This window comes from Polistes dominula, unplaced genomic scaffold, assembly GCF_049000335.1.
Source record: "Polistes dominula isolate Pdom_NZ unplaced genomic scaffold, Pdom_raw_medaka contig_32, whole genome shotgun sequence".
In the NCBI taxonomy this organism is placed as follows: domain Eukaryota; kingdom Metazoa; phylum Arthropoda; class Insecta; order Hymenoptera; family Vespidae; genus Polistes; species Polistes dominula.
The window spans coordinates 1,625,911-1,648,635 of record NW_028300880.1 but is presented as its reverse complement, the minus strand read 5'-3'; the positions used below and the strand labels follow the sequence as shown (position 1 = coordinate 1,648,635).

The following is a 22,725-nucleotide window of genomic DNA, read 5'->3' as shown; positions in this document are numbered from 1 at the left end:
CTGTTTGCTCCTCAAAGCTGAAACATACCAGTCGTTTCTTCCAGACAAGCACCGTTCCGTTTTCTTGTTGCTACTCCTTCGAACAACTTCCTCGGACAGCTTTTTGCTGTCGGATCGCATTACAAACATGTTCTCTAACAAACAAACGAAAAAATTTGGGGGATAGGAAAAAAAAGCTGGGAGAGTACACATAAAAGAAAAAAAAAAAAGACCCTAGAGTGAAACTTTGAACAAGAGCTTAGAGATGGTTTGTTTTTCTTCAAACATATTTTACAGCTCGTTTATTTACTCAATATTGATTATATTGATAATAAATTTTTATTAGATTGATGGTATCGATTATATTCAATAATTTATTTCGAATTTTATGAAATCTAATTAAATATTTAAAGTTAGATGACATTAATAATCTCAAGTTGTACATTAATTATGAAATAATTTGATTGATATCTGTTAGAAGGCTTTTCGTGTGATTGTTTATAAAACATAATGGTTTTTTAATAATTTAGAAACACTATTACAAATAATTCTTATGCATCTAAAACTTTATCATACCTCAAAGGGGAATCACTCTTTTCGTATTACAGCCTAAGCTTATTAATTACCAGATATCCCTAGATACAACGCGCCATCTACATTGCATTGATTCATTGATTAGCGCCAAATTGAACAATAACAAAAGTTTACTTAAAATTAATTGTTCTAACAATATCATACAAGAATTTTATTCGATTGTTTTCGATTGTTTTCAATAGATAATAACAAATAATAAAAAATAAAAACAGAAGAAGAATTCTTGTCAACTCTGATGGAAACTGTCAAATGATAGAAATGTCATTCATTTTATCAAAGAGTGACAACAAGAGACAGCAAAAAAAAATGGACGAAAACAAAATAATAAAAAAAATAATAATAAAAAAAAAAAAAAAGAAAAAGGAAAGAAAAAATTCCTCTAATTCTCTTTATTCTTTCTCTTTTATTCCCATACCTGTTTCTACCTTTTCAGCGTTGTACGCTTCGGGATACGATAGAATGATATCGATGGATCCGAACGAAAACGAAATAAAGAACGAATTGCGTTTTTCTACCGTTCAACCGAGAGGCAACAGAACAGGCGAACAATGTTTTTATATAATTATGGAAGCATACTACGAGATTGCATTACTATTCCCTCTACTACCCATTGGAAGGCTTTTATTTTTTTTACTCTCTCTCTCTCTCTCTCTCTCTCTCTCTCTCTCTCTCTCTCTCTTTCTCATCTTTTTTTTTTCTTTTTCGCGTATATGTTTTATCGTCCAACGGGTATTAACAAAACCAAAAAAAAAATAGGAGAAAGGGAAACGCGACAAGGGATACTTTGCGAACGTTGTTATTGAACGAGAGAAAGAAAAAAAAGATGAAGAAGAAAAAAAAATACAACGTGGAAAAATATAGATATTGTTTAACGTTGAAAACAAAAGTAGTGAAACATTGTTGCACATATTTTATTCTCGCATTACTCTCTCTCTCTCTCCATTTCCTTTTTTTTATATTTATTTATTTTTTTTTTTTTTTTAATTATTTTTCATCACCGAGATTAATATTCATTTGTTTCGATTTTTTTTTTTCTAATGATCGCGAAAAAATAAACAGAACGGGGGTTGAGCGTAGAGAACAGGGTGAGGGGAAATAAAAAGTTTTTTTTTTAAATTACGATCGGAAATAATTGCTACCTTGAATATGAGAAATATCGGAAAAGTATATGTTAACAAATTTTAACAACGTATTTTACGAATAAAAAAACATTAATAAATGAAAAAAAAATAACATGTGTCATAGAATAACGGGCTATCGAATGTTTAATTAAAAAATTTGTAATAACAAGTACAAAATGAGATAAAGAAACTTGATATTTTTCTACTATAAGTTATCAAAATTTATTAGAATATACAAACAACACACACAACGTATCCTAACCTCGAAATATCATTCGTTGCACGGCCATATGTAAATCAATTAAATGAAAACTATGAATTAAGTATTAAATTATACAATTTTATTGACACATTCACAATAAATTATTTATTCGTTCTGAAAAAAAAGAAACAACAAAACAAATAAATATATCCAATATTAATACTCAAATACAAAAAATAAAGTTCAATAATTGAGGTTAGAATCATAAGTAAAGAAAGTATTAACCTATTGCAACACAATAACTATGATTTTATTAGCAACGATCATTCATAGTGATTACCAATAATGAAAGTGATGATAAAAAGAAAAAAAAGAAAATGTACGAAGAGTGTATAAAATAATCGAGCATACTGTAAAAGCAAGGCACATAGTGGTTTTCTCCATTTATTTGGAAAGATTGAAAAGATGCCAGAGAGGACTTGAGCGTCTGTTTCGTCAATAGGAATTCCACGAAGCAAATGGCTCGGCGAAATAGCCATTTTGGAACACGAAACGATTCCCTCCTCCTCATCCCTCCAATCCCCTAACCCCTATCCCCACTCAACACCCTCTTTTTCCTATTTCTTCCTCTCTCTCTCTTTGTACACACGGTTTAACAATCGTTTACTTATGTGGCACCCGTTATACCAAGAAACCCCTTACCCCAACACACAGTAACAAAACAAGCAACAACGTCCCTCGTAAAAGATAAAGGTGCCAAATCTTTTGTTTCCGGATTGGTCTGAGGGATAGGTAGGTCGACGAAACTGCCCTTACAAAAGAAAGTACCACTCATCTTTCTCTCTCTCTCTCTCTCTCTCTTCTTTGTATTATACATCGTCCCTTTTTCGAAAAGACAAGGGAAAGAAGGAAGAGAAATGAATGGTCGTTGAATATACAAGGATAAAACAAGACTCGAGAAAAATAGAAAGAGAAAGAAACAGGAGTTAGGTTAGGGTGGAAAAGGAAAAAGAAGAGGGAGGGGGAAGAAGTTGGGAAGATATAAGAAAAGGGGGTGGGAGTGGTGTAGAACGAAATGGAAGAAAATTCCCTTCCTATCTGCCCTACGAATCTTCCTGACACCGGAAACCTTCTGAATATTTAAACGCTTGACGGATATACATATATTACCCATGTAATGAGCCTATCTCTCTCTCTCTCTCTCTCTCTCTCTCTCTCTTTTCTCTTTCTCTTTCTCACTCACACTCTCATCTTTTATCTCAGTCTAATTCTAATCCTCGTAGTTTCTCCCTTTCTTTCTCACTTTCTTACTATCTCTTATTCTCATCTTTCTCTTATATTCATGAATTCTCTCTCTCGTCTTTTTCTTTTTCTTTTTCTTTTTCTGTCTCTTACGTTCACTTTTCTTGGGACTTACATTTTCACTTGCACTTGTTCACACTTGTTTCCAACAATAATGTATTCTAACTTATTTTCTTTTTCCCTCTCTCTTACTTTCATTTTTTGGTCAGACATCTCTTTCCTCTCTTTCTATCTCTTTGATTTTTTTTTTTGGGACTCATGTTTTCACTTTCAATTTTTCATACAATAATGTATTCTAACTTATTTTCTTCTTTTTCTCTTTCTCTTACTTTCACTTTTTTGACATACATATCCTTTTTTTTTTTCTTTCCTTCTGTCACTTTCTGTTTCTTACTTTCATTTTCTTTTTGGGACTCATGTTTTCACTTTCAATTTTTCATACAATAATGCATTCTAACTTATTTTCTTCTTTTTCTCTTTCTCTTACTTTCACTTTTTTGACATACATATCCTTTTTTTTTTCTTTCCTTCTGTCACTTTCTGTTTCTTACTTTCATTTTCTTTTTTGGGACTCATGTTTTCACTTTCATTTTGTTACAGTTGTTTCCAACAGTAATGTATTCTCATTTATTGCCTTTCTCTCTTTCTCTTACTTTCATGTTTTAGACACACATATACTTCTCTCTTTCTATCTTTTACTTTTATTTTTTTTTTGGGACTCATGTTTTCACTTTCATTTTATCACACTTGTTTCCAACAGTAATGTATTCTCCTTTATTTTCTTTCTCTCTTTCTCGAATTTTTCTTTTTCTGACACACATATCTTTTCTCTCTTTTTGTTTCTTACTTTCATTTTTTTTTTTTTTGGGACTTACGTCTTCTTTTTTATCTTTTCATACAGTAACGTATTGTCACTTATTTTCTTTCTATCTTTCTCTTATTTTCATTTCTCTGACACACATATCTTCCATCTCATTCTTTCTCCATGTATTCCCCTTCATTTTTTTTTTCTCTATCTCTCTGTAATGTTTTCTGTTATTCTATTGGTTGTTCTTTTATTCGTGAATCGAAGGAAATAAAATGAAGAGTATGTAACTGTATAAGGTAAAAAAAAAGATGAGGTCTGACAACGAAAGAATATACTAAATGATTTAGGAAGGAAAATTAAAGAGTGTTTTCAAACTCACTCTTTCTCTCTTATTCACTTTTTCTTTCTTTCTTTCTTTCTTTCTTTTTTTATTCTTTCTCATTTATTCCTTCAAATAACATAGCAAATCTACTTACCTAACTTTTTCTACCCATCTATCATTTTTATTGTCATTAGTTAGATAAATTAATCTCCTTTTTTCCTATTTTTTATCTTATTATTCTAACCTCCAAAAAGTTTCCTGTCCATTTCTCTGATTACATGTAAGAAAAAGGAACAAGAATTGATTTAATCTTTTATGTATATTAAAAAATGAAAATGTTCTATATTCTTCGTAATATTAGGAATATTTTTTTTTTGGTTTTATTTTTATTTGTGTAATCAATTTTGATATAAAAGATAAACATCTGACGATTAATCTGATAATTGATCCACAAAAATCGATCATTCAATCGTTAAATTCGAAAAAAAATATATATATATATAAAAAATCCGTGTTACTCGTGAATTTGCACGTATGCGTAAAACCTTGTATTAAAAAAAAATATATATATAAACAAAACGTGAGTAAAACAAAACCGTTCAATTTTACGTACACATTGAAACGTATCGTATATATGTTTGAGTGTTTGAACAAATTTGTATGAAACTGTGTAAATATAAAAAATAACACGTATATAAAATAATATTGTTTAATTTTGCACGCATCTGTTAAAACAATGACATAAAAAAAAACCAAAATAAATAAATATATTCTACGAAATTAATTAATTAAATATATTAAATAAAATACCGTACATAAAATAAAAAAAAAATCAACATAAAAATCTTAAAAAAAAAAATAATAATATTCAACAAGATCCACACATACTTACACGTTTTATCGAAACACATACACACATACAAAAATACAACAAAGTATTATAACATCTTCAGTTCTGTCTCACGTACAACCCAATTGGATTCTCGCGAATTTTTCCAAGTCGTCGAAAATAAAGCCAAGAAAGGAGCCCGACGTTTACTCGAGGGAATACAAAAAAAAAAAAAAAGAGAGAGAAAAAACGGGGGAAAAAACTGAGAAAAACAAAAACAAAAAAAAACCATAAAAAGGGAAAAACAAGGCAACAGAAGCACAAGGAAAAATATATAAACGTAAAAACCACGGAAACGTCAAGAAAGTTAATTTAAAGTTGCATGGGATCGCAACGGGCATAGTGGTTATACCGTATTCCAGTGTTATTTTTCCCCCACCCCTCTGCCACCCTTTCTCACCCTCCCTCTCACTCTCACTATTTCTCTCACTCTCTCTAACTCTCTTTCTTATTTTGTTGTTGTTGTTTTCTTCTTCTTTCTTCAACACTACCTCTCACTTTCCACCCCTACACCACCCCTACACCCCCCACCCCCACTCCTACCCCATATCTACTGTACAGCCCCTCGTCTTTTGAACAATACGCGAAAACCTTCCACCACGTCTCCAGTAGTTATCGCGGTCGCAGTAAATTTCTCGTTTCTTGACTTGTTCGTTCTAACGGAAACCGAGGATGTAATTGGAAGTGTTGATATTATTGTGCTATACCAGATACTACACAACGAAAGCGTTATTACAACGAAAGCTTTTTCGAATAAACCCCGCGAAACCCCACTTTGCTCGAGTTTATGAAAAAAAAACAAAAAAGAAAAAGAAAAATAAGTATTATTTATGTGAAATGGAAAGTTTCGAGGGTTTGAAATTACTATGACTTTTCATTTTCTTTATAAACTTTCACACACACAACTATATTTATTATTATATAACAACGTATCATATATATATATATATATATTTTAAAATAATTTTTAAAACAATAATTAATAAAGTATAATGTATGTATTAGTATTAACAATATAGACAATAGTAATTTGTACAATTATAGTAACACAAATACTTACTATTAATATAGTAATACTATAATAATATTATATATATAACTATTTTACTTATTATATATGTTATATGTTATATATTATAATATATATTGCTAATATAGTATTTGTAGTACTATTATTTTAATACTATTATATTATATATTATAATATATTATACCATATTATAATATATATATATTGCCAAGAGTATTTGTAATACTATTATTTACTATAACAAATAATTGGATTATATATTTAATAATTAATATTTAACAATTCATTTTAGAATCATTTCAATAACATTTGTTTAATATATTGCAACAAAACGATTCTAATCTAACTTCGAATAAAATTGTTTTCTAATTTTCCACACTATGCAATTTCAATTTAACCAATAAACCCTGAAACAATTGGTACCCTATATTTGTAACTTAGTAAAAAAAAGAATTTAGATATCTGTATTACAAATATTTCTAAAACACAATGCTAATTCGTTTTGACGAAATATAAAAAAGATGAGGTGATTGTGAATGGGGGATAGGAAGAGGGGTTAAAGAAAATATGAAGATTTATATATCGAAGATAAAATAGAAGAGAAAACCCAGGAGCGTATCTATGGGCGATATAAAAAGAATATAAGAGACATAGAAACATAGTGATAGAAACAGAAAGAGATAGAAGGAGTTGGGTTAGAGAGAGGAGCCATTATCGGAACGTGATAAGCGGCTTACGAGAGATTTTTGCTGGAATCACTTTTCAATACGTTTTCAACGATCGGATCGTGGTTGAAACGGGAACGACACCGGCTGCTTCTACTGCATTTGCTAGTATTGGTATTGGTATTGGTATTGGTACTGGTGTTGGTATTACTACTGAAGTATATTGGTTGTGTGGTGCTTGTCTTCCACAAGAAATGCGTTTTTCTTCTTCAACGTGAAAGAAAGAAATCGGAATACTTTATTTCTCTTTCGCTTGGTCATTTTATTGGCAACGTAATCGTCCACCATTGTTTTTTCACTTGATTTCATTCAGAAGTAGTTATCACCAACCAGTTTTACTATCATGACTACTATTTTCTAAATATGATCAATGTTCTTATTACTATTATTGTCACTAGTATTACTTGACTCAATTTTACTAGTGTGTTATCATTTTTATGTATTATATTTACTATTACTACTATGAAGTTACTATTATTATATTTGTTAGTTGTACTATTACTGTGATACTACTGTTATCAGTACTACTATCATTAAACTAATACTACTATTACTAATATTATTACTAAACTACTGAATTTGGAATTCCTTTTACTAAAAGTGCTGAGTTTTTAATAGTACAACTATTGCAACAACTTAGTTACAACTACTAGTTCTACTATTACAACTACTGAATTCATGCTATGTATAAACTGGAATTATTAGGTTAAACACTATTACATTAATATTACATTACTCTATTTACTACAACTAATGAGTTATTACTACTATAATAACTACTTGATTCATATTAAGTATGAACTTGTATTACTAAATTAAACTACTAGGTTACTATCACTACTAAAACTATTGAGTTACTATATAAATACAGCTACTGAACTACTACTACTACTACTATAACTACTAAGTTCATCTTAGATATGAACTTATATTGCTAGATTAAATTACTAGGTTACTATTAGCACTACAACTACTGGGTTACTATACAAATACAACTACTGAACTACTACTACTACTAGGTTCATATTAAATATGAACTTATATTACTAGATTAAATTACTAGGTTACTATTAGTACTACAACTACTGACTTACTATAGAAATACATCAACTAAACTACTACTACTATAACTATTGGATTTATACTAAACATGAACTGATATAATTAAATAAATCTACTGATATGAATTACTAAACTATTTCAATTACATAACAACCATTAATACTAAAACTATTGTGTTACTATTAATATTACAACTATTGAGTTTCTATAACTACTACCTTTACAATGAATACTACAACTACTACAATAATCTTTTACTAAAGAATAGATCCCAATAAAATGTTGAGAGAAAAAAGAATAAGAAGATAGTTGAAATATAGCAGATAAAAGACAAAATGGAAAGAGAAAGATAGCTAACTGTCGACACAATGCTGTTAATCCTCATCCGTTTCGAAAGCGAAAGCTTTACGAACATGAATGCTCTACGGCGACATTTCTGAAGCTTTCGATTCTCACATGCAAGTGTGAGAGAGAAAGAGAGAAGAGAAGAGAAGAGAAAGAGAAGGAGATTAAAAAGTTTTTCACGTTCTCGCGTCGAATTCGACGAAATGTAAAAAAGTAACACTATGAATAGTATAAAAATTCAAAAAATAAAAATAACCGACTGTACACGGTAGGGATTGTTTTTTTTTTTTATTTGAAGAAACTAGTTAAAAGAATCAAAAAATAAAAAAATTATTCAAATGTTTAATAAATAACTTTAGAATTTTTGAAAATATAATGGGTGTTAAAATTACAATATTGAAATTTAAAATAATTTTTTTATTCTTTCTTTTATTTTTTAGTAATACAAGAGGTTATATTATATATAATAAAATTTAATATTCAAATATAAAAATGATAATATTTATATTATATTAATATATTTATATTAATATTATATCTTGTTATAGTATTTCTTTAATATTTCAAATATAAATAATTACAAAAAAACACCATAAAATGTTTGAATAACTATTAACAAATGTAATCCGATATTTTGTATTTTAAATGAAACTATTATTACTATTATTCCAAATAAATACAAATTCCAATATAACTTATCAATCAATACCTATTACGTAACTGGCTGATAAAAGGGATGACTGGAATACAACCTCGAAAAAAGACCCAAAAAAAAATACTCATACCCATTGGAAAAGAAGCAGAGTACCTACTACTACTACTCCTTTATTAAATGTTTTTTGTCATGGTGCAATATTGCAATCGATATATCGAATACGAAAGGATACAAGAGAGTAGTTGTTGATAACAGTGTTTTCTATTTCACTTTCAAACAAAATGCTTTTGTGTGTTACAGTTTGAAACAAGTTACTTTGTCAATACGTACATGTAACTATGCATATATATATATATATGTGAATGTATGTATGTAACAATGTAAATGATAGTTAGTATTGCTAGTGGTAGAAAGCAAATTAGAATCTACGAACAAAATCTTTAGACTACTCCAATATCACGGCACAAACGAACATGAAACGATTATTTGCAATGGCCTGAAGAAACACACACACAAATATATATATATGTGTACACACAGACAGATATATTGTGATTTAAATATTAGAATTATTTCAATGACTTCAATTGAAAAAAAAAAATGGTTCAATTAATCAACAAATATTTTGTTTAATAAAAACAAAAATTATTTTCAAGTTCATCAACAATACTTAGAACATAATAATAAGTTTTTAAATGTTGTTTAATGATCGATAAAAAATAAAAGAAAATTAAAATAATAGAAAAAGGAAAAATATATATATAAAAAAAAAAGAAAATAATAAAAATGGACGTCGTGGTGTAGAACCACGGAATGCACGTTATTTGACTATAGATTTTCAATGATGGGATCCTAGCCACGAAATATATGGCAAGCAATTTTGTAGAATATTATTAACATCCTGTTATATAATATGAACGAAAAGAATTTAAAAATGGAAGAAGAAAAAAAATGTCGGGGGGTGGAAAAAAATGACTGAAAAATGATAAAAATGTATACGTGTAATAACCTATTTATATATATATATATATATATACGTACTTATGGGGTCGGTAATTCAGCGTGAAAAAAGAAAACTTCGAAGCTAATTGCATCTAGAGTACGACGTGCTAATCGTTTAATGAAAATTCTACCAGGCAGGCAGCTTTCGCATGGAAATCGAGCAATTAAAATTAATTGGAAATTAACGATCTCCACAGTATATATATATATATATATATATATATATATATATATTGTATTATATCTATATGTATATAAAATAATGTACATATATATATATATTGTCTAGTGACAATGACGATGAGTATGATAGTAGTATGATGATGCATACTCGTGTGTATTCAACACAATTTAACATTCATCAATTTACTTTTATACATTTTTTTTAATTTTTTTTTTTTTGTTTTTTCTGAAATGAAAAATTTCGAATTTAATACGATAAAGAAAGTAATTGAAATGATTAATAATTAAATATTATTAATCAAAAGAATAAAATAATAATAGTTATTATTTGAATGAAGATTACTTGTAAATTGTAGTTAATTGAATGTTTTTCTTTTTTTTTTTTTGAATTATTATATTTGTATATGTGACTAATGTAAAAAAAAAAATGAATTTGTTTTTTAAATTATAATTAAAAAAAAATACACTGTTTGAGAATATGAAAGGAAAAAAAAAGGTATTAATAAAAATCAGAAGATTAATAATAAATTGATTAATTGATGATTAATAATAATATGTTGTTCATAAATAATTGGAAAAATTTGAATTAATGGAATAATTAGAGTGAATAGTTTAAAATGAAAAAAAAAAATTTGTAGAAAAAGAAGAAATGTTTGTATTACATATTTGTATAAATAATTTCTTAATATGATAACATATATATAAGTTGCAAAAGAAGGAAGGAGTAGAAGTTTGTAGAAAAATAGAAATGAATTGGAAAGATTAAAATAGAAGCCTTAAAAGAAAGAAAAAAGAAAACCCCTCCAAAAAAATACATTTGTAAAAAAAAAAAAAAAAAATATTAATTTCTTTGATAATAATGTAAGTTGTAAAAAAAAAAAAAAAAACACAAGAAAAAAAAAATAAGACAAAAAAAGAGAAGAAACTATGATGGAATATAAGAAAGTGCTTTCAATTCACTTTTCAAAGGTAATTGGCGTAAAGTTGCAAAGCCTTATTCAACTTTGTACTTGTAGTGTTTCTTTCTTCTCAACAAAATGGGAGCCCCCTTTTTGCTTTATTATTAAAAAGAAAGGAAAGAAGAAAGAAAGAGAAAAGAAAAGAAGTGAAAAGAAGGGTAAGGAAAGGAAAGGAAAAGAAAGAGAGTGAGAGACAGTAAAATCTCACTCAGAGTTCCCTCTGACATGGCATAATGACCTGCAAACAAGAGATTCTTGCTCTTTGGAATGGTAGATCTTTCTATCTGTAAATCTACCATTTTTCTTTTTCATCCCCTTTTACTGTCCACTATCTCTCCACCTCTCTCTCTCTCTCTCTCTCTATCTTTCTCGTTATTTCTTTCATTCTTTGATTCTTTCTATCTTCACACCCTTTTCTAGATGTTCTCTTACTTATGGATCACCCTTTTATAAGACTAAATCTAAAAGAGATAGAAGAAATATACTGATGGGTAAATATACTGAATGGAGGGAAGAAGAAAAGAAACAAAATTAGATTTAAATAAATGTATAAGAGAGTGATGAAGAATGATTTAGAAATGAAATAAGACAAAAAGAACAAGTATTTATGTATGATATATTTATATGTTTGTTTTTTTTTTTTTTGTATAAAATAAATAAAGATAAATCAAAGTAAGAATAAAATAAAGATAATAAAAAAAAATAAAAGAATGATTGATAAAGAAAGAAAAAAAAATGATTATAAATAATTGAAAAGTAGAAAGTAATAGAGAAAGAAAAAAATCAGATGAAATGATTGGAAAAAAAAAAATAATAAATTGTTCAGAAGAAAAAATTGAAAATGCAAGAGGAATATTATCTTAAAAAGAAAAAAGAATTAGAATAAAATTCAGAGAAAGATAGTGTGAAGAAGAAAAAGATAGATAGAGAGAGAGAGAGAGAGAGAGAGAGAGAGAGAGAGAGAGAATTATTATGAGAAAAACATTTGTTAAATTTTTGTGGAAAAAGTAATAGTGAGAAAATAAGTGAGGTTAAGTGAATTGAAAAACAAAAATTGTTCCAATGGAAACAAACTGTAAAAGTAAAAAGAACATTATTTCAAAAAAAAAAAAAACAGAAGAAAAAATGAATAAAAAAGAGAAAAAGAGAGAAATTAAAATAGAAATTTCACTTTGATTGATTCAGACCAGTCATTTTGACTGATTTTGACGCCATTTTCATTCAAAATTTCGACTTCATGTAACAGTTGATTTTTTGTAAATAATTAATCATTTTGTTATTTAAAAATGTCTATAAATCCATTGATCTATTAAAATTATTATTGTTAAACATTTTAAGTTAATTTTTAAGAGTAAATAAAGATTGGAAGCTTCAAAAAGCATTTTTTTTTTTTTTTTTGTATACACCAGTCATTTTGACTAGTGTGGTAAAAATAGGTATACTGAAAATGGTGATATATATCTAGTGTTAACATAATCATCTTTTGTTTCTCTTTTTTAATATTTGAAAATAATTTAAATGATATTATCATTTATAAATAAAAATTATTAATTAATTTGAAATTTAAATTCATTAAAATAAATTCTTCAAAGAATAGTAATTTAACTATTAGTTTTACTATAGTTTCTTGAAGTGAAGTAAAGATGAAGTGATGGAGACATAAAAAAAATGATGAAAGATAAAGAGAAAGAGAGAGAGAGTGAGAGAGAGGGTGAAAGTGGCATGGGGGCGGGGGTGGGGTGGGGGGGAATAGGAAGAGTCAGTTTTCTATCCTTGTCTGTCTCTTAAGTAAACGAACATTACATTTACTCGTCCCATGTTTGTCGAGCACTCCTTGTTTTCGCCAACTTTGCAATTAGATGCGAGCTCATCCGTTTTAGTAAAAGATAGATGTATATATATATATACATATATATATAGATAGATTTAGATCAATTTAGATAGATTTAGATGAATAGATGAATAGATAAATTCGAAGATTTTATCGAATAAGAAATGAGAGAAATTACTAGATTCACTTTTAGTTATTTTCTTCCTTACTTTACATTTATTACACACATTTATGTTAGATTTGTAAGTATTACATCGATTGAAACTTCAAACTCATTCGTTCATTCATTTTAAATTTAAAGGTACATTTATTCTTTGATTCTTATCAAAATTTTCCATATGATTTATTGATTGATATTATTCTTTCATTTTAATTCAATCGTTGATATTTTTTTTTTTTTTGAATGTTTGTTCTTCCTTTATTTTTCTTTTTTTTTTGTCTTTTTTAAGAATTCAATGAAAAATATTACAAATGAAATTGTCGTTTAAGTTTTTTATAAATAACATTGATAAATTTAAAATTAAAGTAAAACAATGACTGAGAGAGAGACAGTCATTTTTTTGAACGTTATTTGTAGATATTTTTAGGTTAGTTTTTTGTTTTGAATTGTTTTTCTAGATACAAAGTGTTAATCAAATCTAAGCAAATATAATCTTTGAACTTGTTGATTGAATTTTTGAGATTTTAAGAAACGATAATTAGATAATAAAATAATCTTTGATTATTATGTAATATATCTGCTTACTTCAAATATATATATATTTTTTTTTTCAAAATTACTACCATATTTATGATGAAATGAATTGACAAAATTTATTAATAAAGACAAATAAATACATCGTATAAAAAATCATTTTAAATAATTTTCATATTATCAATCATTTGACAAAATGTTTATATTACAAAATGATTAATAAAAACACAATAGTAAGCTATGAATGGTATTATGAACAAATCCCCATACGTTAATACGTACGTACGTAAGTGTACATACATATATATATATATATATATATATATATGTATATATATACAACTTTAATTAGCTCACTCTCTTACTCATTCAATTACAGGAACGTGCATAATCAGCAAAAAAATTATTGCTCGGGTTCACCGATCATCATATTTCCTGGTACTTAACTTCGTTCAATATACGCTGTAGTTGAGAAAAAAACATATAGAAAAAAAGGAACCAAAAAAAAAAAAAAAAAAGAAATAGAAGTCCTTTACCGATGAATCGATTAGTGACGTTAATAAATTTGCATGCCTGATTATACAACCGCCGTTCATGATTGAGTAAAAAATTATTGAACGAAGGTAAAAAAGTAAAGAGAACAAATCGTACGGAAAATAAAATCGATCAACATCTAATAGAAATGTTTCTTTCAAAATTATTAACAAAAATCAATATTCCATATATATATATATAAATATTCAATTTTAATTATTTAATAATGAACATTAATTTTTTTTTACTTAATAATTACATAATAAACATTGAACTAACCTATGAAAAAAAAACAAACAAATTTATTAACGTTTTAAAGAAAGAAACAAATTGTTTAATATTTTATGCATATTTAATATAAATTTTGTTTTAATAATAATAATAATAATAATAATAAATAATGAAACAAGTTATTTATCTGTATATATAGATTGGTGTTTAAATAATAATAATAATAATAATAATAATAATAATACAAAAATGAGATAAAGATTTAATCCATCATGTCCACTCGAATTAACATTTTAATTAACGACAAATGTTCAAAGAGAAGTGTCCTTGGTATAATTCAGAACTCGTGTCAGCAGTTTTAGAAGTTGAGAAGATGAGATAAGGGTTCTATGTGATATTGTCAGGTAGACGAAAAGAGAATCGATTAATCGATCCAACTAATTATCTACATTGTCGTATTTTATAACATTATTGTTCAAACAATATAAATCAAGTTCATTGTACTTTAAAGTTTGATTTTATTTTTCATTCAATAGAATATCCTTACTCTATGGTATTTTAATACTAAAAAAAAAAAAAAAAACTATGTAAAAAGTTCCTAGATGAATGAAAAGTTTCATCAAATTGAACAAAAAAGATAAAAATACATAATTAATTAGAACAAATTTATTACAATATATTAAATTAATTATTTTTGTAAAGAATAAAATTACAAATGTTTCTTGTAAAAATGCAGCAATTTAATTGCAATAAAAAAATTTAAAAAAAAATTAATAGGAATAGTAAAATCACCAGATAATTTTTGACCTAACCTACGAAATTATTCGCGACTAATTTGAATTTGTAAAAACAATTTTTTGTTATATGAAACCAAATATTAAGTCAATTATTTATACATATGATAAAATTACAAAACAAATAATAAAAAGTTTATATAAAAAAAACAAAGGAATTAATTGATCAAATTACTTAACCATTTTTTAATTCAACATTTCTTCTCAAAAAATTAATAAATTTGAATGTGTGTAGCACATTTTGATAAAAGCAAAAATCCTATATCGTTTTAATTACGATAAATCGATTTCTGTTAATGCAAACAAATAAAAATGTAAATCAATGTTAAACAATTCGTTGAAAAATATATACAAACAGTAAAGAAAATTTCATTTCTGTTAAAAGATAAATTTAAAGAAATAAGAAGAGAAAATGAAATGTACAATTTAATGATCAATTTTGTATATTTGATCCGACAATTGTTTTTTAACTATTTGATACACACAAGTTTATTTATAAACCATTGTGATATATCTATATATTTTTTATATATACAGGAAAGTAGATAGAAATTCGATCAAATGTTACATCGATGCTTCAAAATAATTACTTCGAGCTGTTTGATGTGTAATTAATTAATACGTAAAATACATTGCGTTGCATAGCCAATCGAAATAACACAAAACTGAAAGAGAAAGATAGAAACGTATATTTAAACGGATCGATGTTTACAATTAATTTATTATAAAAAAAAAAAAAATTTAAAAAAAAAGCGAATAGAAGGACGTATTAAAATTATTTGCAATTTTCTTAGTCAACTCAACTATGATCTTTGAACAAACATTGAACACACTTGCAATAATTTCAATATTTATTGTATTAAAAATCATTGAAATTTATATTTAAACAGATTGATATTTAAAATTAATTTATTATAAAGAAATAAATTTAAAAAAAAAAGCGAATAGAAGGATGTATTAAAATTATTTAAAATTTTCTTAACAAACTCAACTATGATCTTTGAACAAACATTGAACACACTTGCAATAATTTCAATATTTATTGTATTAAAAATCATTGAAATTTATATTTAAATAGATTGATATTTAAAAATAATTTATTATAAAAAAATAAATTAAAAAAAAAGCGAATAGAAGGATGTATTAAAATTATTTAAAATTTTCTTAGCCAACTCAACTACGATCTTTGAACAAACATTGAACACACTTGCAATAATTTCAATATTTATTGTATTAAAAATCATTGAAATTTATATTTAAATAGATTGATATTTAAAATTAATTTATTATAAAAAAATAAATTAAAAAAATAAACGACTACCAGAACGTATTAAAATTATTTGCAATTTTCTTAGCCAACTTAACTATGATCTTTGAATAAACATTGAACACACTTGCAATAATTTCAATATTTATTGTATTAAAAATCATTGAATCTTATATTTAAACAGATTGATATTTAAAAATAATTTATTATAAAAAAATAAATTAAAAAAAATAACGACTACCAGAACGTATTAAAATTTTTTGCAATTTTCTTAACAAACTCAACTATGATCTTTGAACAAACATTGAACACACTTGCAATAATTTCAATATTTATTGTATTAAAAATCATTGAATCTTATATTTAAACAGATTGATATTTAAAAATAATTTATTATAAAAAAATAAATTAAAAAAAATAACGACTACCAGAACGTATTAAAATTATTTGCAATTTTCTTAACAAACTCAACTATGATCTTTGAACAAACATTGAACACACTTGCAATAATTTCAATAATTGTTGTATTAAAGATTATTGAAACGTATATTTTAAATGAATCGATGTTTGCAATTATTTGATTATAAAAAATAAGTGTAAAAAAAAGCAAAAAGAAATAAAAAAGAAATGAATACAAGGACAATATTAAAATTATCTTCAATGTATGATTTTCTTCATAACTTCATCTATGATCTTTGAACGGTCAATTACAACATTGTCAATATTTACTGTAATAAGAAAAAAAAACATATTATCATTGAAGATAAATTATTAACATTTACGATCCAGCCAGTTTTTCTCATGACTCGTTAAAAGAATATAGAACATTATAAAACAAGAAAAAGAACATATCATCGTATAATTGAAAAAGTTTTCAATGAAAATGAACGTAGTAATTATAATTATTATACATGACATACATATATATTTTCTTATTTATCGTAACATTATCTATAACACATTAATCATGTCTTTGAAAGGTACTTATTTTCTATTTTTTTTTTTTTATAGATATTACAATTTCTTGTATTTTTATCTTAGTTATTTGATAAGATTATTAGAAATATTTGATATGGATAAAATTTATATTGAAAGGTTCAGTCTTAGAAGTTCTATAATTTTGAATTTGAATTAATTTGAAATTAAATATATTTAATATGATTTCTAATAGATAATTATTAACTATAAATCACATTATTATTATTATTATTATTATTATTAATCAAATGTTTATTATTAAGATGAACGAATAATATTTTCATATATTTTAATTAGATTAAAAAAATAATTAAATATATATTAATACATATAATTAAATTAAATTATATTAATAATAAATTACATATTACTACATAATTTAATTAAATTAAAATAACATATAAAATTATAAAGATAAATTAAAATAATATATAATTATATAAATTAAATAATAATAATAATAATAATAAATTATATATAAAATTTAATTATCATTTATAAACTATTACAATTGATTTTAATCAAAATAAAAATATCTATATATAATTATCTAGATTAAATTTGACAATACAAAAAAAAACTAAAGAATTGTTTAAAATGATTAAACAAATATATAAATCTAATTAGTATTTTGTTTACCATAAAATCCAGTGAGTAAATTCACAAGGAGAGTTGGTACTTCTATATCTAGACAATACTTGGTCAAACATCCAAGCAAGAGCATGGAATACTAACTAGTTACGAATTTACTAGTAGAATAGACAATGCAAGATGTCTTCCATATTTGATATACTCTATCATCTTAACAACGTTACAATCAAATCAACAATAACTTTCTTTAATAAAATAAAATGACACAAATGAAAAGAAATAAAATCTCTTGTCAATCCACCTTCCCCTCCCCCCACCCAAAAAGAAAAAGAATTACTAGAAAAATAAAAAATAAATATCCCACGTTTAAAAATAAAATTAAAAATAAAACTGTAAACAATTTTTGTATGCATAAGATTAAATTATATTAATTGTAAAAAAATCTTCAGAATCATTTAACGCATGGTTATTACAGTTATACCAATTGTTAAATACAATATTGTAATATTAAAAATATAATTGAAATATTTATTAATAATAACTCTGACAAATGTGTTAAATGAAAATGACAAAAATATCATTGAAAATTCCAAAACTAGTATACTGTAATCTGAAATCGATTATTTAAATTAAAAAAAAAAAATTGTTACATTAATAATTAATTAAAATAATTATCAACAATAATCCCTGACAAATTTCATTATAAATTAGTCTGTATTAAAAATCAAACAATGTAATTGATAATTTATAAATATTCGAAGTATTCGAGTTCGATAACGTATCGAATGAAGATAAAAAAGAAATAAAATAACGGAAAGAAATAATAGAACGAGAATACGTTTGAAAAAAAAAAGAAGAATAATAAAAAAAAAATAACGGAAATGAAGTAATGGAACAAGAATACATTTGAAAGAGAAAAAATAAAAAAGAAGAAAAAATGGCGTTAGAGATAACGAAGAACAAGGTTATGTTACTAGACGAAACGATCGATGTTAACCGCAAGAGGTATTTCTCGATCTTGCGTAAACGAGTTGGCAGGAATGATGAGAACGATGTGAACAGAAAGAGAGAAAGAAATATCGTTTGTTAAAGTGAAGACTTGGTAGAAAGGTAAAGAGGGGGAAAACAGAGGTGAGGGAGGATGGGAGAGGGGTAGGGGGGAGGAAACAGGAAGAAGAAATAAAAAGAGCAAAGAGTATAGTGAGTGGTTCGCATCGATTACTACACGTGACGAAGTAGTAAAAAAGACAAACTCTTGTCTAGTAACAAATAGAAACGATATAAATAAAAGAACTAGGAAAAGTGAGATAGAGATAGAGAGAGAGAGAGAGAGAGAGTAAGTTTGAATAAGAAAAAGTTAACAAATAAAACTGAGTAAGAGTGAGAGAAAGTTAACACTTTGTTAGTTAATAAAGTGAGATAGAAATAACAAATGTATGTGTAAAAAAGTAAGAGAGAAAAATCAAGTAGTATATATTGTGAGTGAGAGAGAAAGAAATACAAATGCATGAGTAAGAGTGAAAGAACAAGTGCATGTGTGAAAGAGAAAGAGTGAAAAACCAAGTCATAAGAATGAGTGTTAGAGAGAGAGAGAGAAGGATCATGTGAAATGAAACAAACGTATGAATAAGAGAGAGACAGAGTAAGAATAAAAATCGAAGATAAAACGAGAGGAAAAACAAGGTGTTTGGGTTTAACAGAATGTGAAAGAGAGAGAAAGCAAGCAAGCAGGTATATGTGAGAATGAGAGAGAAAGAATGATTGGAACCCTAAGGTCCGAATAAGAGAGAGAGAGAGAGAGATAGAATAATTCGAAGTTTAGTATATGTGTGAGTAAAAAAGAAGGTATAGTTATGTGAGTTAGGAAGATTCCTCAATGATCCCTCTCTTTCTGTGCCTAAAACACAGACAAACAAACGGATACACAGCAGACAGTCAAACAGGCAGGAAGGGCAGAGACAAGAACGCATGAACTTACGCGCACGCGCGCTTGCGCATTGCGCAGTACTCTCATACTGTGCAAAGTCATAGAACCGATAGGAACAGAGAGAGTGTTCTCTGAAGCTCTTGAAAATTTCGCGTCGTCGCATTTAGACTCGTTACTGTGTTTATCTTATAATAAAGTTCTTACTTTTCTTTTTCTTGTGTTATATTGTTTTATATTAATCTTCTAAATCCTTCATTTAATTATATATTCATCATATATTTTATCTTTATGTGAAGAAACAAACAAAAACACAAAAATTGTTCAACGATAGTGCTTATATAAAATGAAACATAGTTTAACAATTATCAAACACTGATAATCGATGTTTTTTTTTTTTTGTATACAATCCTAATTCTAATCTCTCATTGGTAGACTATTAATTGAGTTATAATTATGATTATGATTTATGAAGAATAAGTGTTGTTATAATCGAATTATATAATATATTATTACTTACGGTTTATCTGGTTGAGATTTTCTGACTAGTTGTTCAGCCTTTTGTATATCCTCAGCATGAGTGACGCTTTTGGTCCTTCTCAACCTAACCCTACTATCTCTCTCGTGTTCTGTGGTCATGTTACTTGGTTTCCTTTACTTCCTTCTTCGTCCCTTTACCAATACCTAGTTCAAGTAGTTGTTGCTTTTGGTTCGGCTGCTGCTGCTGTTCCTACTGTTGTTGTTGTTGTTGTTGTTGTTGTTGCTTTCCAAGTTTGCAAAATAACTTTAATTAATTCTCTTATGGTTTACTAAATCCTACGAGTTTCTCAGGTCGATTATAAACACACGTTAAATGAAATAACACTGTTTTTTAAATTAATATACACAGGCACTCACAGAAGACACATTACACTGTAAAAATATTTTTCGTAACACTAACACACACACACAGACAGACAAAATACACAGTTTTTCTTTTAAACTCGCGACTGAACGATGATCGTCTCGTTCGAGACTCTCCCGTTCTGTTAATATGTGTACATACGTGTATATGTATATATATATATATGTGTATGTGTGTGTGTCTAGTGAGGTATAAGAAAGAGAGAGAGAGAGAGAGAAAGATAGGTTGACTTGCACGTAAAACTAAATAAAGATGAATAATAACACGTAAGGTTTATAAATTAAAAACTAAAATCAAACAAAACAAATAACAAAATGAAAAACAATTCAAATTATTTTCACGAAACTAATCGATAATTGTCCTTGAATAAAACCGTTCGTGATTAGATTTCAAACGTTTAAAATTAAATATCTATTCTTATTCGATGCACCCCTTCCCTTCCACCCTCATCACCATCACCGCCACCACCACTTCTTTCTACTTGCTCTATCTTTCTTTACTTCTTGTGCGCATGCGCAATAAAAACCAATAACAATTTTACCGGCTTCGTCGTTATCTCTCGTTGTACACTTTTAAGTGATTCGGAATTTTTTTTTCTTTTTTTTTTCTTCTTAATAATTCTTTTTGATAATTTGACGAACAATTAATTAAATTGGCATCGTATCTTTAGATTATTATTATTATTATTATTGTTATTATTATTATTATTATAATTATACGTTTTATGTTTAATGAGTGTTGAATATTATGATTAAAACGCCGTACGCGATCCTTTTCAATCCGTTGACGAACTGACACTATCTTTGTATTACAATGTTCTCAATGTGAAATATCATGTATCTACTCTCTCACTCTCTCTCTCTTACTCTATCTGTCTATCAGTGTCTCTCTCTATCTGTCTATCTGTCTCTCTCTCTCTTTCTGTAATTCTTTCTCTCTCTGTTTCTCTTGTTGATAATGGATACGAACGAATCTGACGAGTAATACACGATGAATTTTATTATTGTATTTATACAAGAAATGACACATCTATAAACGGATCTTATTTTTTTTTCTTTCTTTTTTTATTTCACACACCCAGAATGTCAACACATTTTTATTTCTTTTCTTTTGGTTTTTTTTATTCTTCCTTTTATTTTTAACTTTCACTTTTCATATTTGTGTTTTTAAATGCACGTGCCGCGTGTTTATGGATGTGTGTATGGTGAAATTGTATTCTTAACTTTTATAAATTTGTACAGATTTTTTTTTATTTTACAAATTTGTAAATTAATATATAATAATATGTAATTGATATATAATTAATATAAATAAATAATTTTACAATATTTGTGTGTATGTATGCATTGTGAAATTGTATTCTTATTTTTCTATAAATTTGTATAGATTTTTTTGTTTAATAATATTTTTAATGTATTTTAATCTTTTTATTTTGTTTATTATTTTATTTCATTTTTATTTGAAATATAATGATTTTATTATTCGTTTGATTTGTTGTTTGATTTTAGTATTGATATACATATATATTTATTTAATTTGTAATAATTTAATAAATTAATATTTGATTTGTATTTGATAGAAAATTATTATTTATATAATGAAATTAATAATAATAATAATAATAATATAATTATTATTTATATATAATATAATAATATAATATTTAAAATAATAAATATAATAATAATTATAATATTACATAATATAAATATAATATTTTTAAAATGATAAATATAATACAATTATAATTAAAATATATTTAAATATAATATAATAATATTATTTTAATGATTTATTTA

At 26.0% G+C, this 22,725-nt stretch overlaps 1 protein-coding gene across 3 annotated transcripts in view; it reads right to left on the bottom strand.

The window, feature by feature from the left end:
• The window catches only part of mdy (diacylglycerol O-acyltransferase), a 171,621-nt gene extending 149,353 nt beyond the window's left edge, over positions 1–22,268 (bottom strand). The window contains exons 1-2 of one of the 3 annotated variants that reach the window (XM_015321626.2): positions 21,468–22,266; positions 20,543–20,934 (exon numbers count right to left, since the gene is read on the bottom strand). In XM_015321626.2, coding sequence (XP_015177112.1) covers positions 20,543–20,661 — 119 coding nt within the window. In that variant the 5' untranslated portion in view covers positions 20,662–20,934; positions 21,468–22,266. Of the gene's footprint in view, positions 1–20,542 lie in introns of all 3 variants that reach the window. The other 2 variants (XM_015321627.2, XM_015321625.2) reach the window with 2 other exon arrangements.
• Positions 22,269–22,725: the final 457 nt, after the last annotated feature.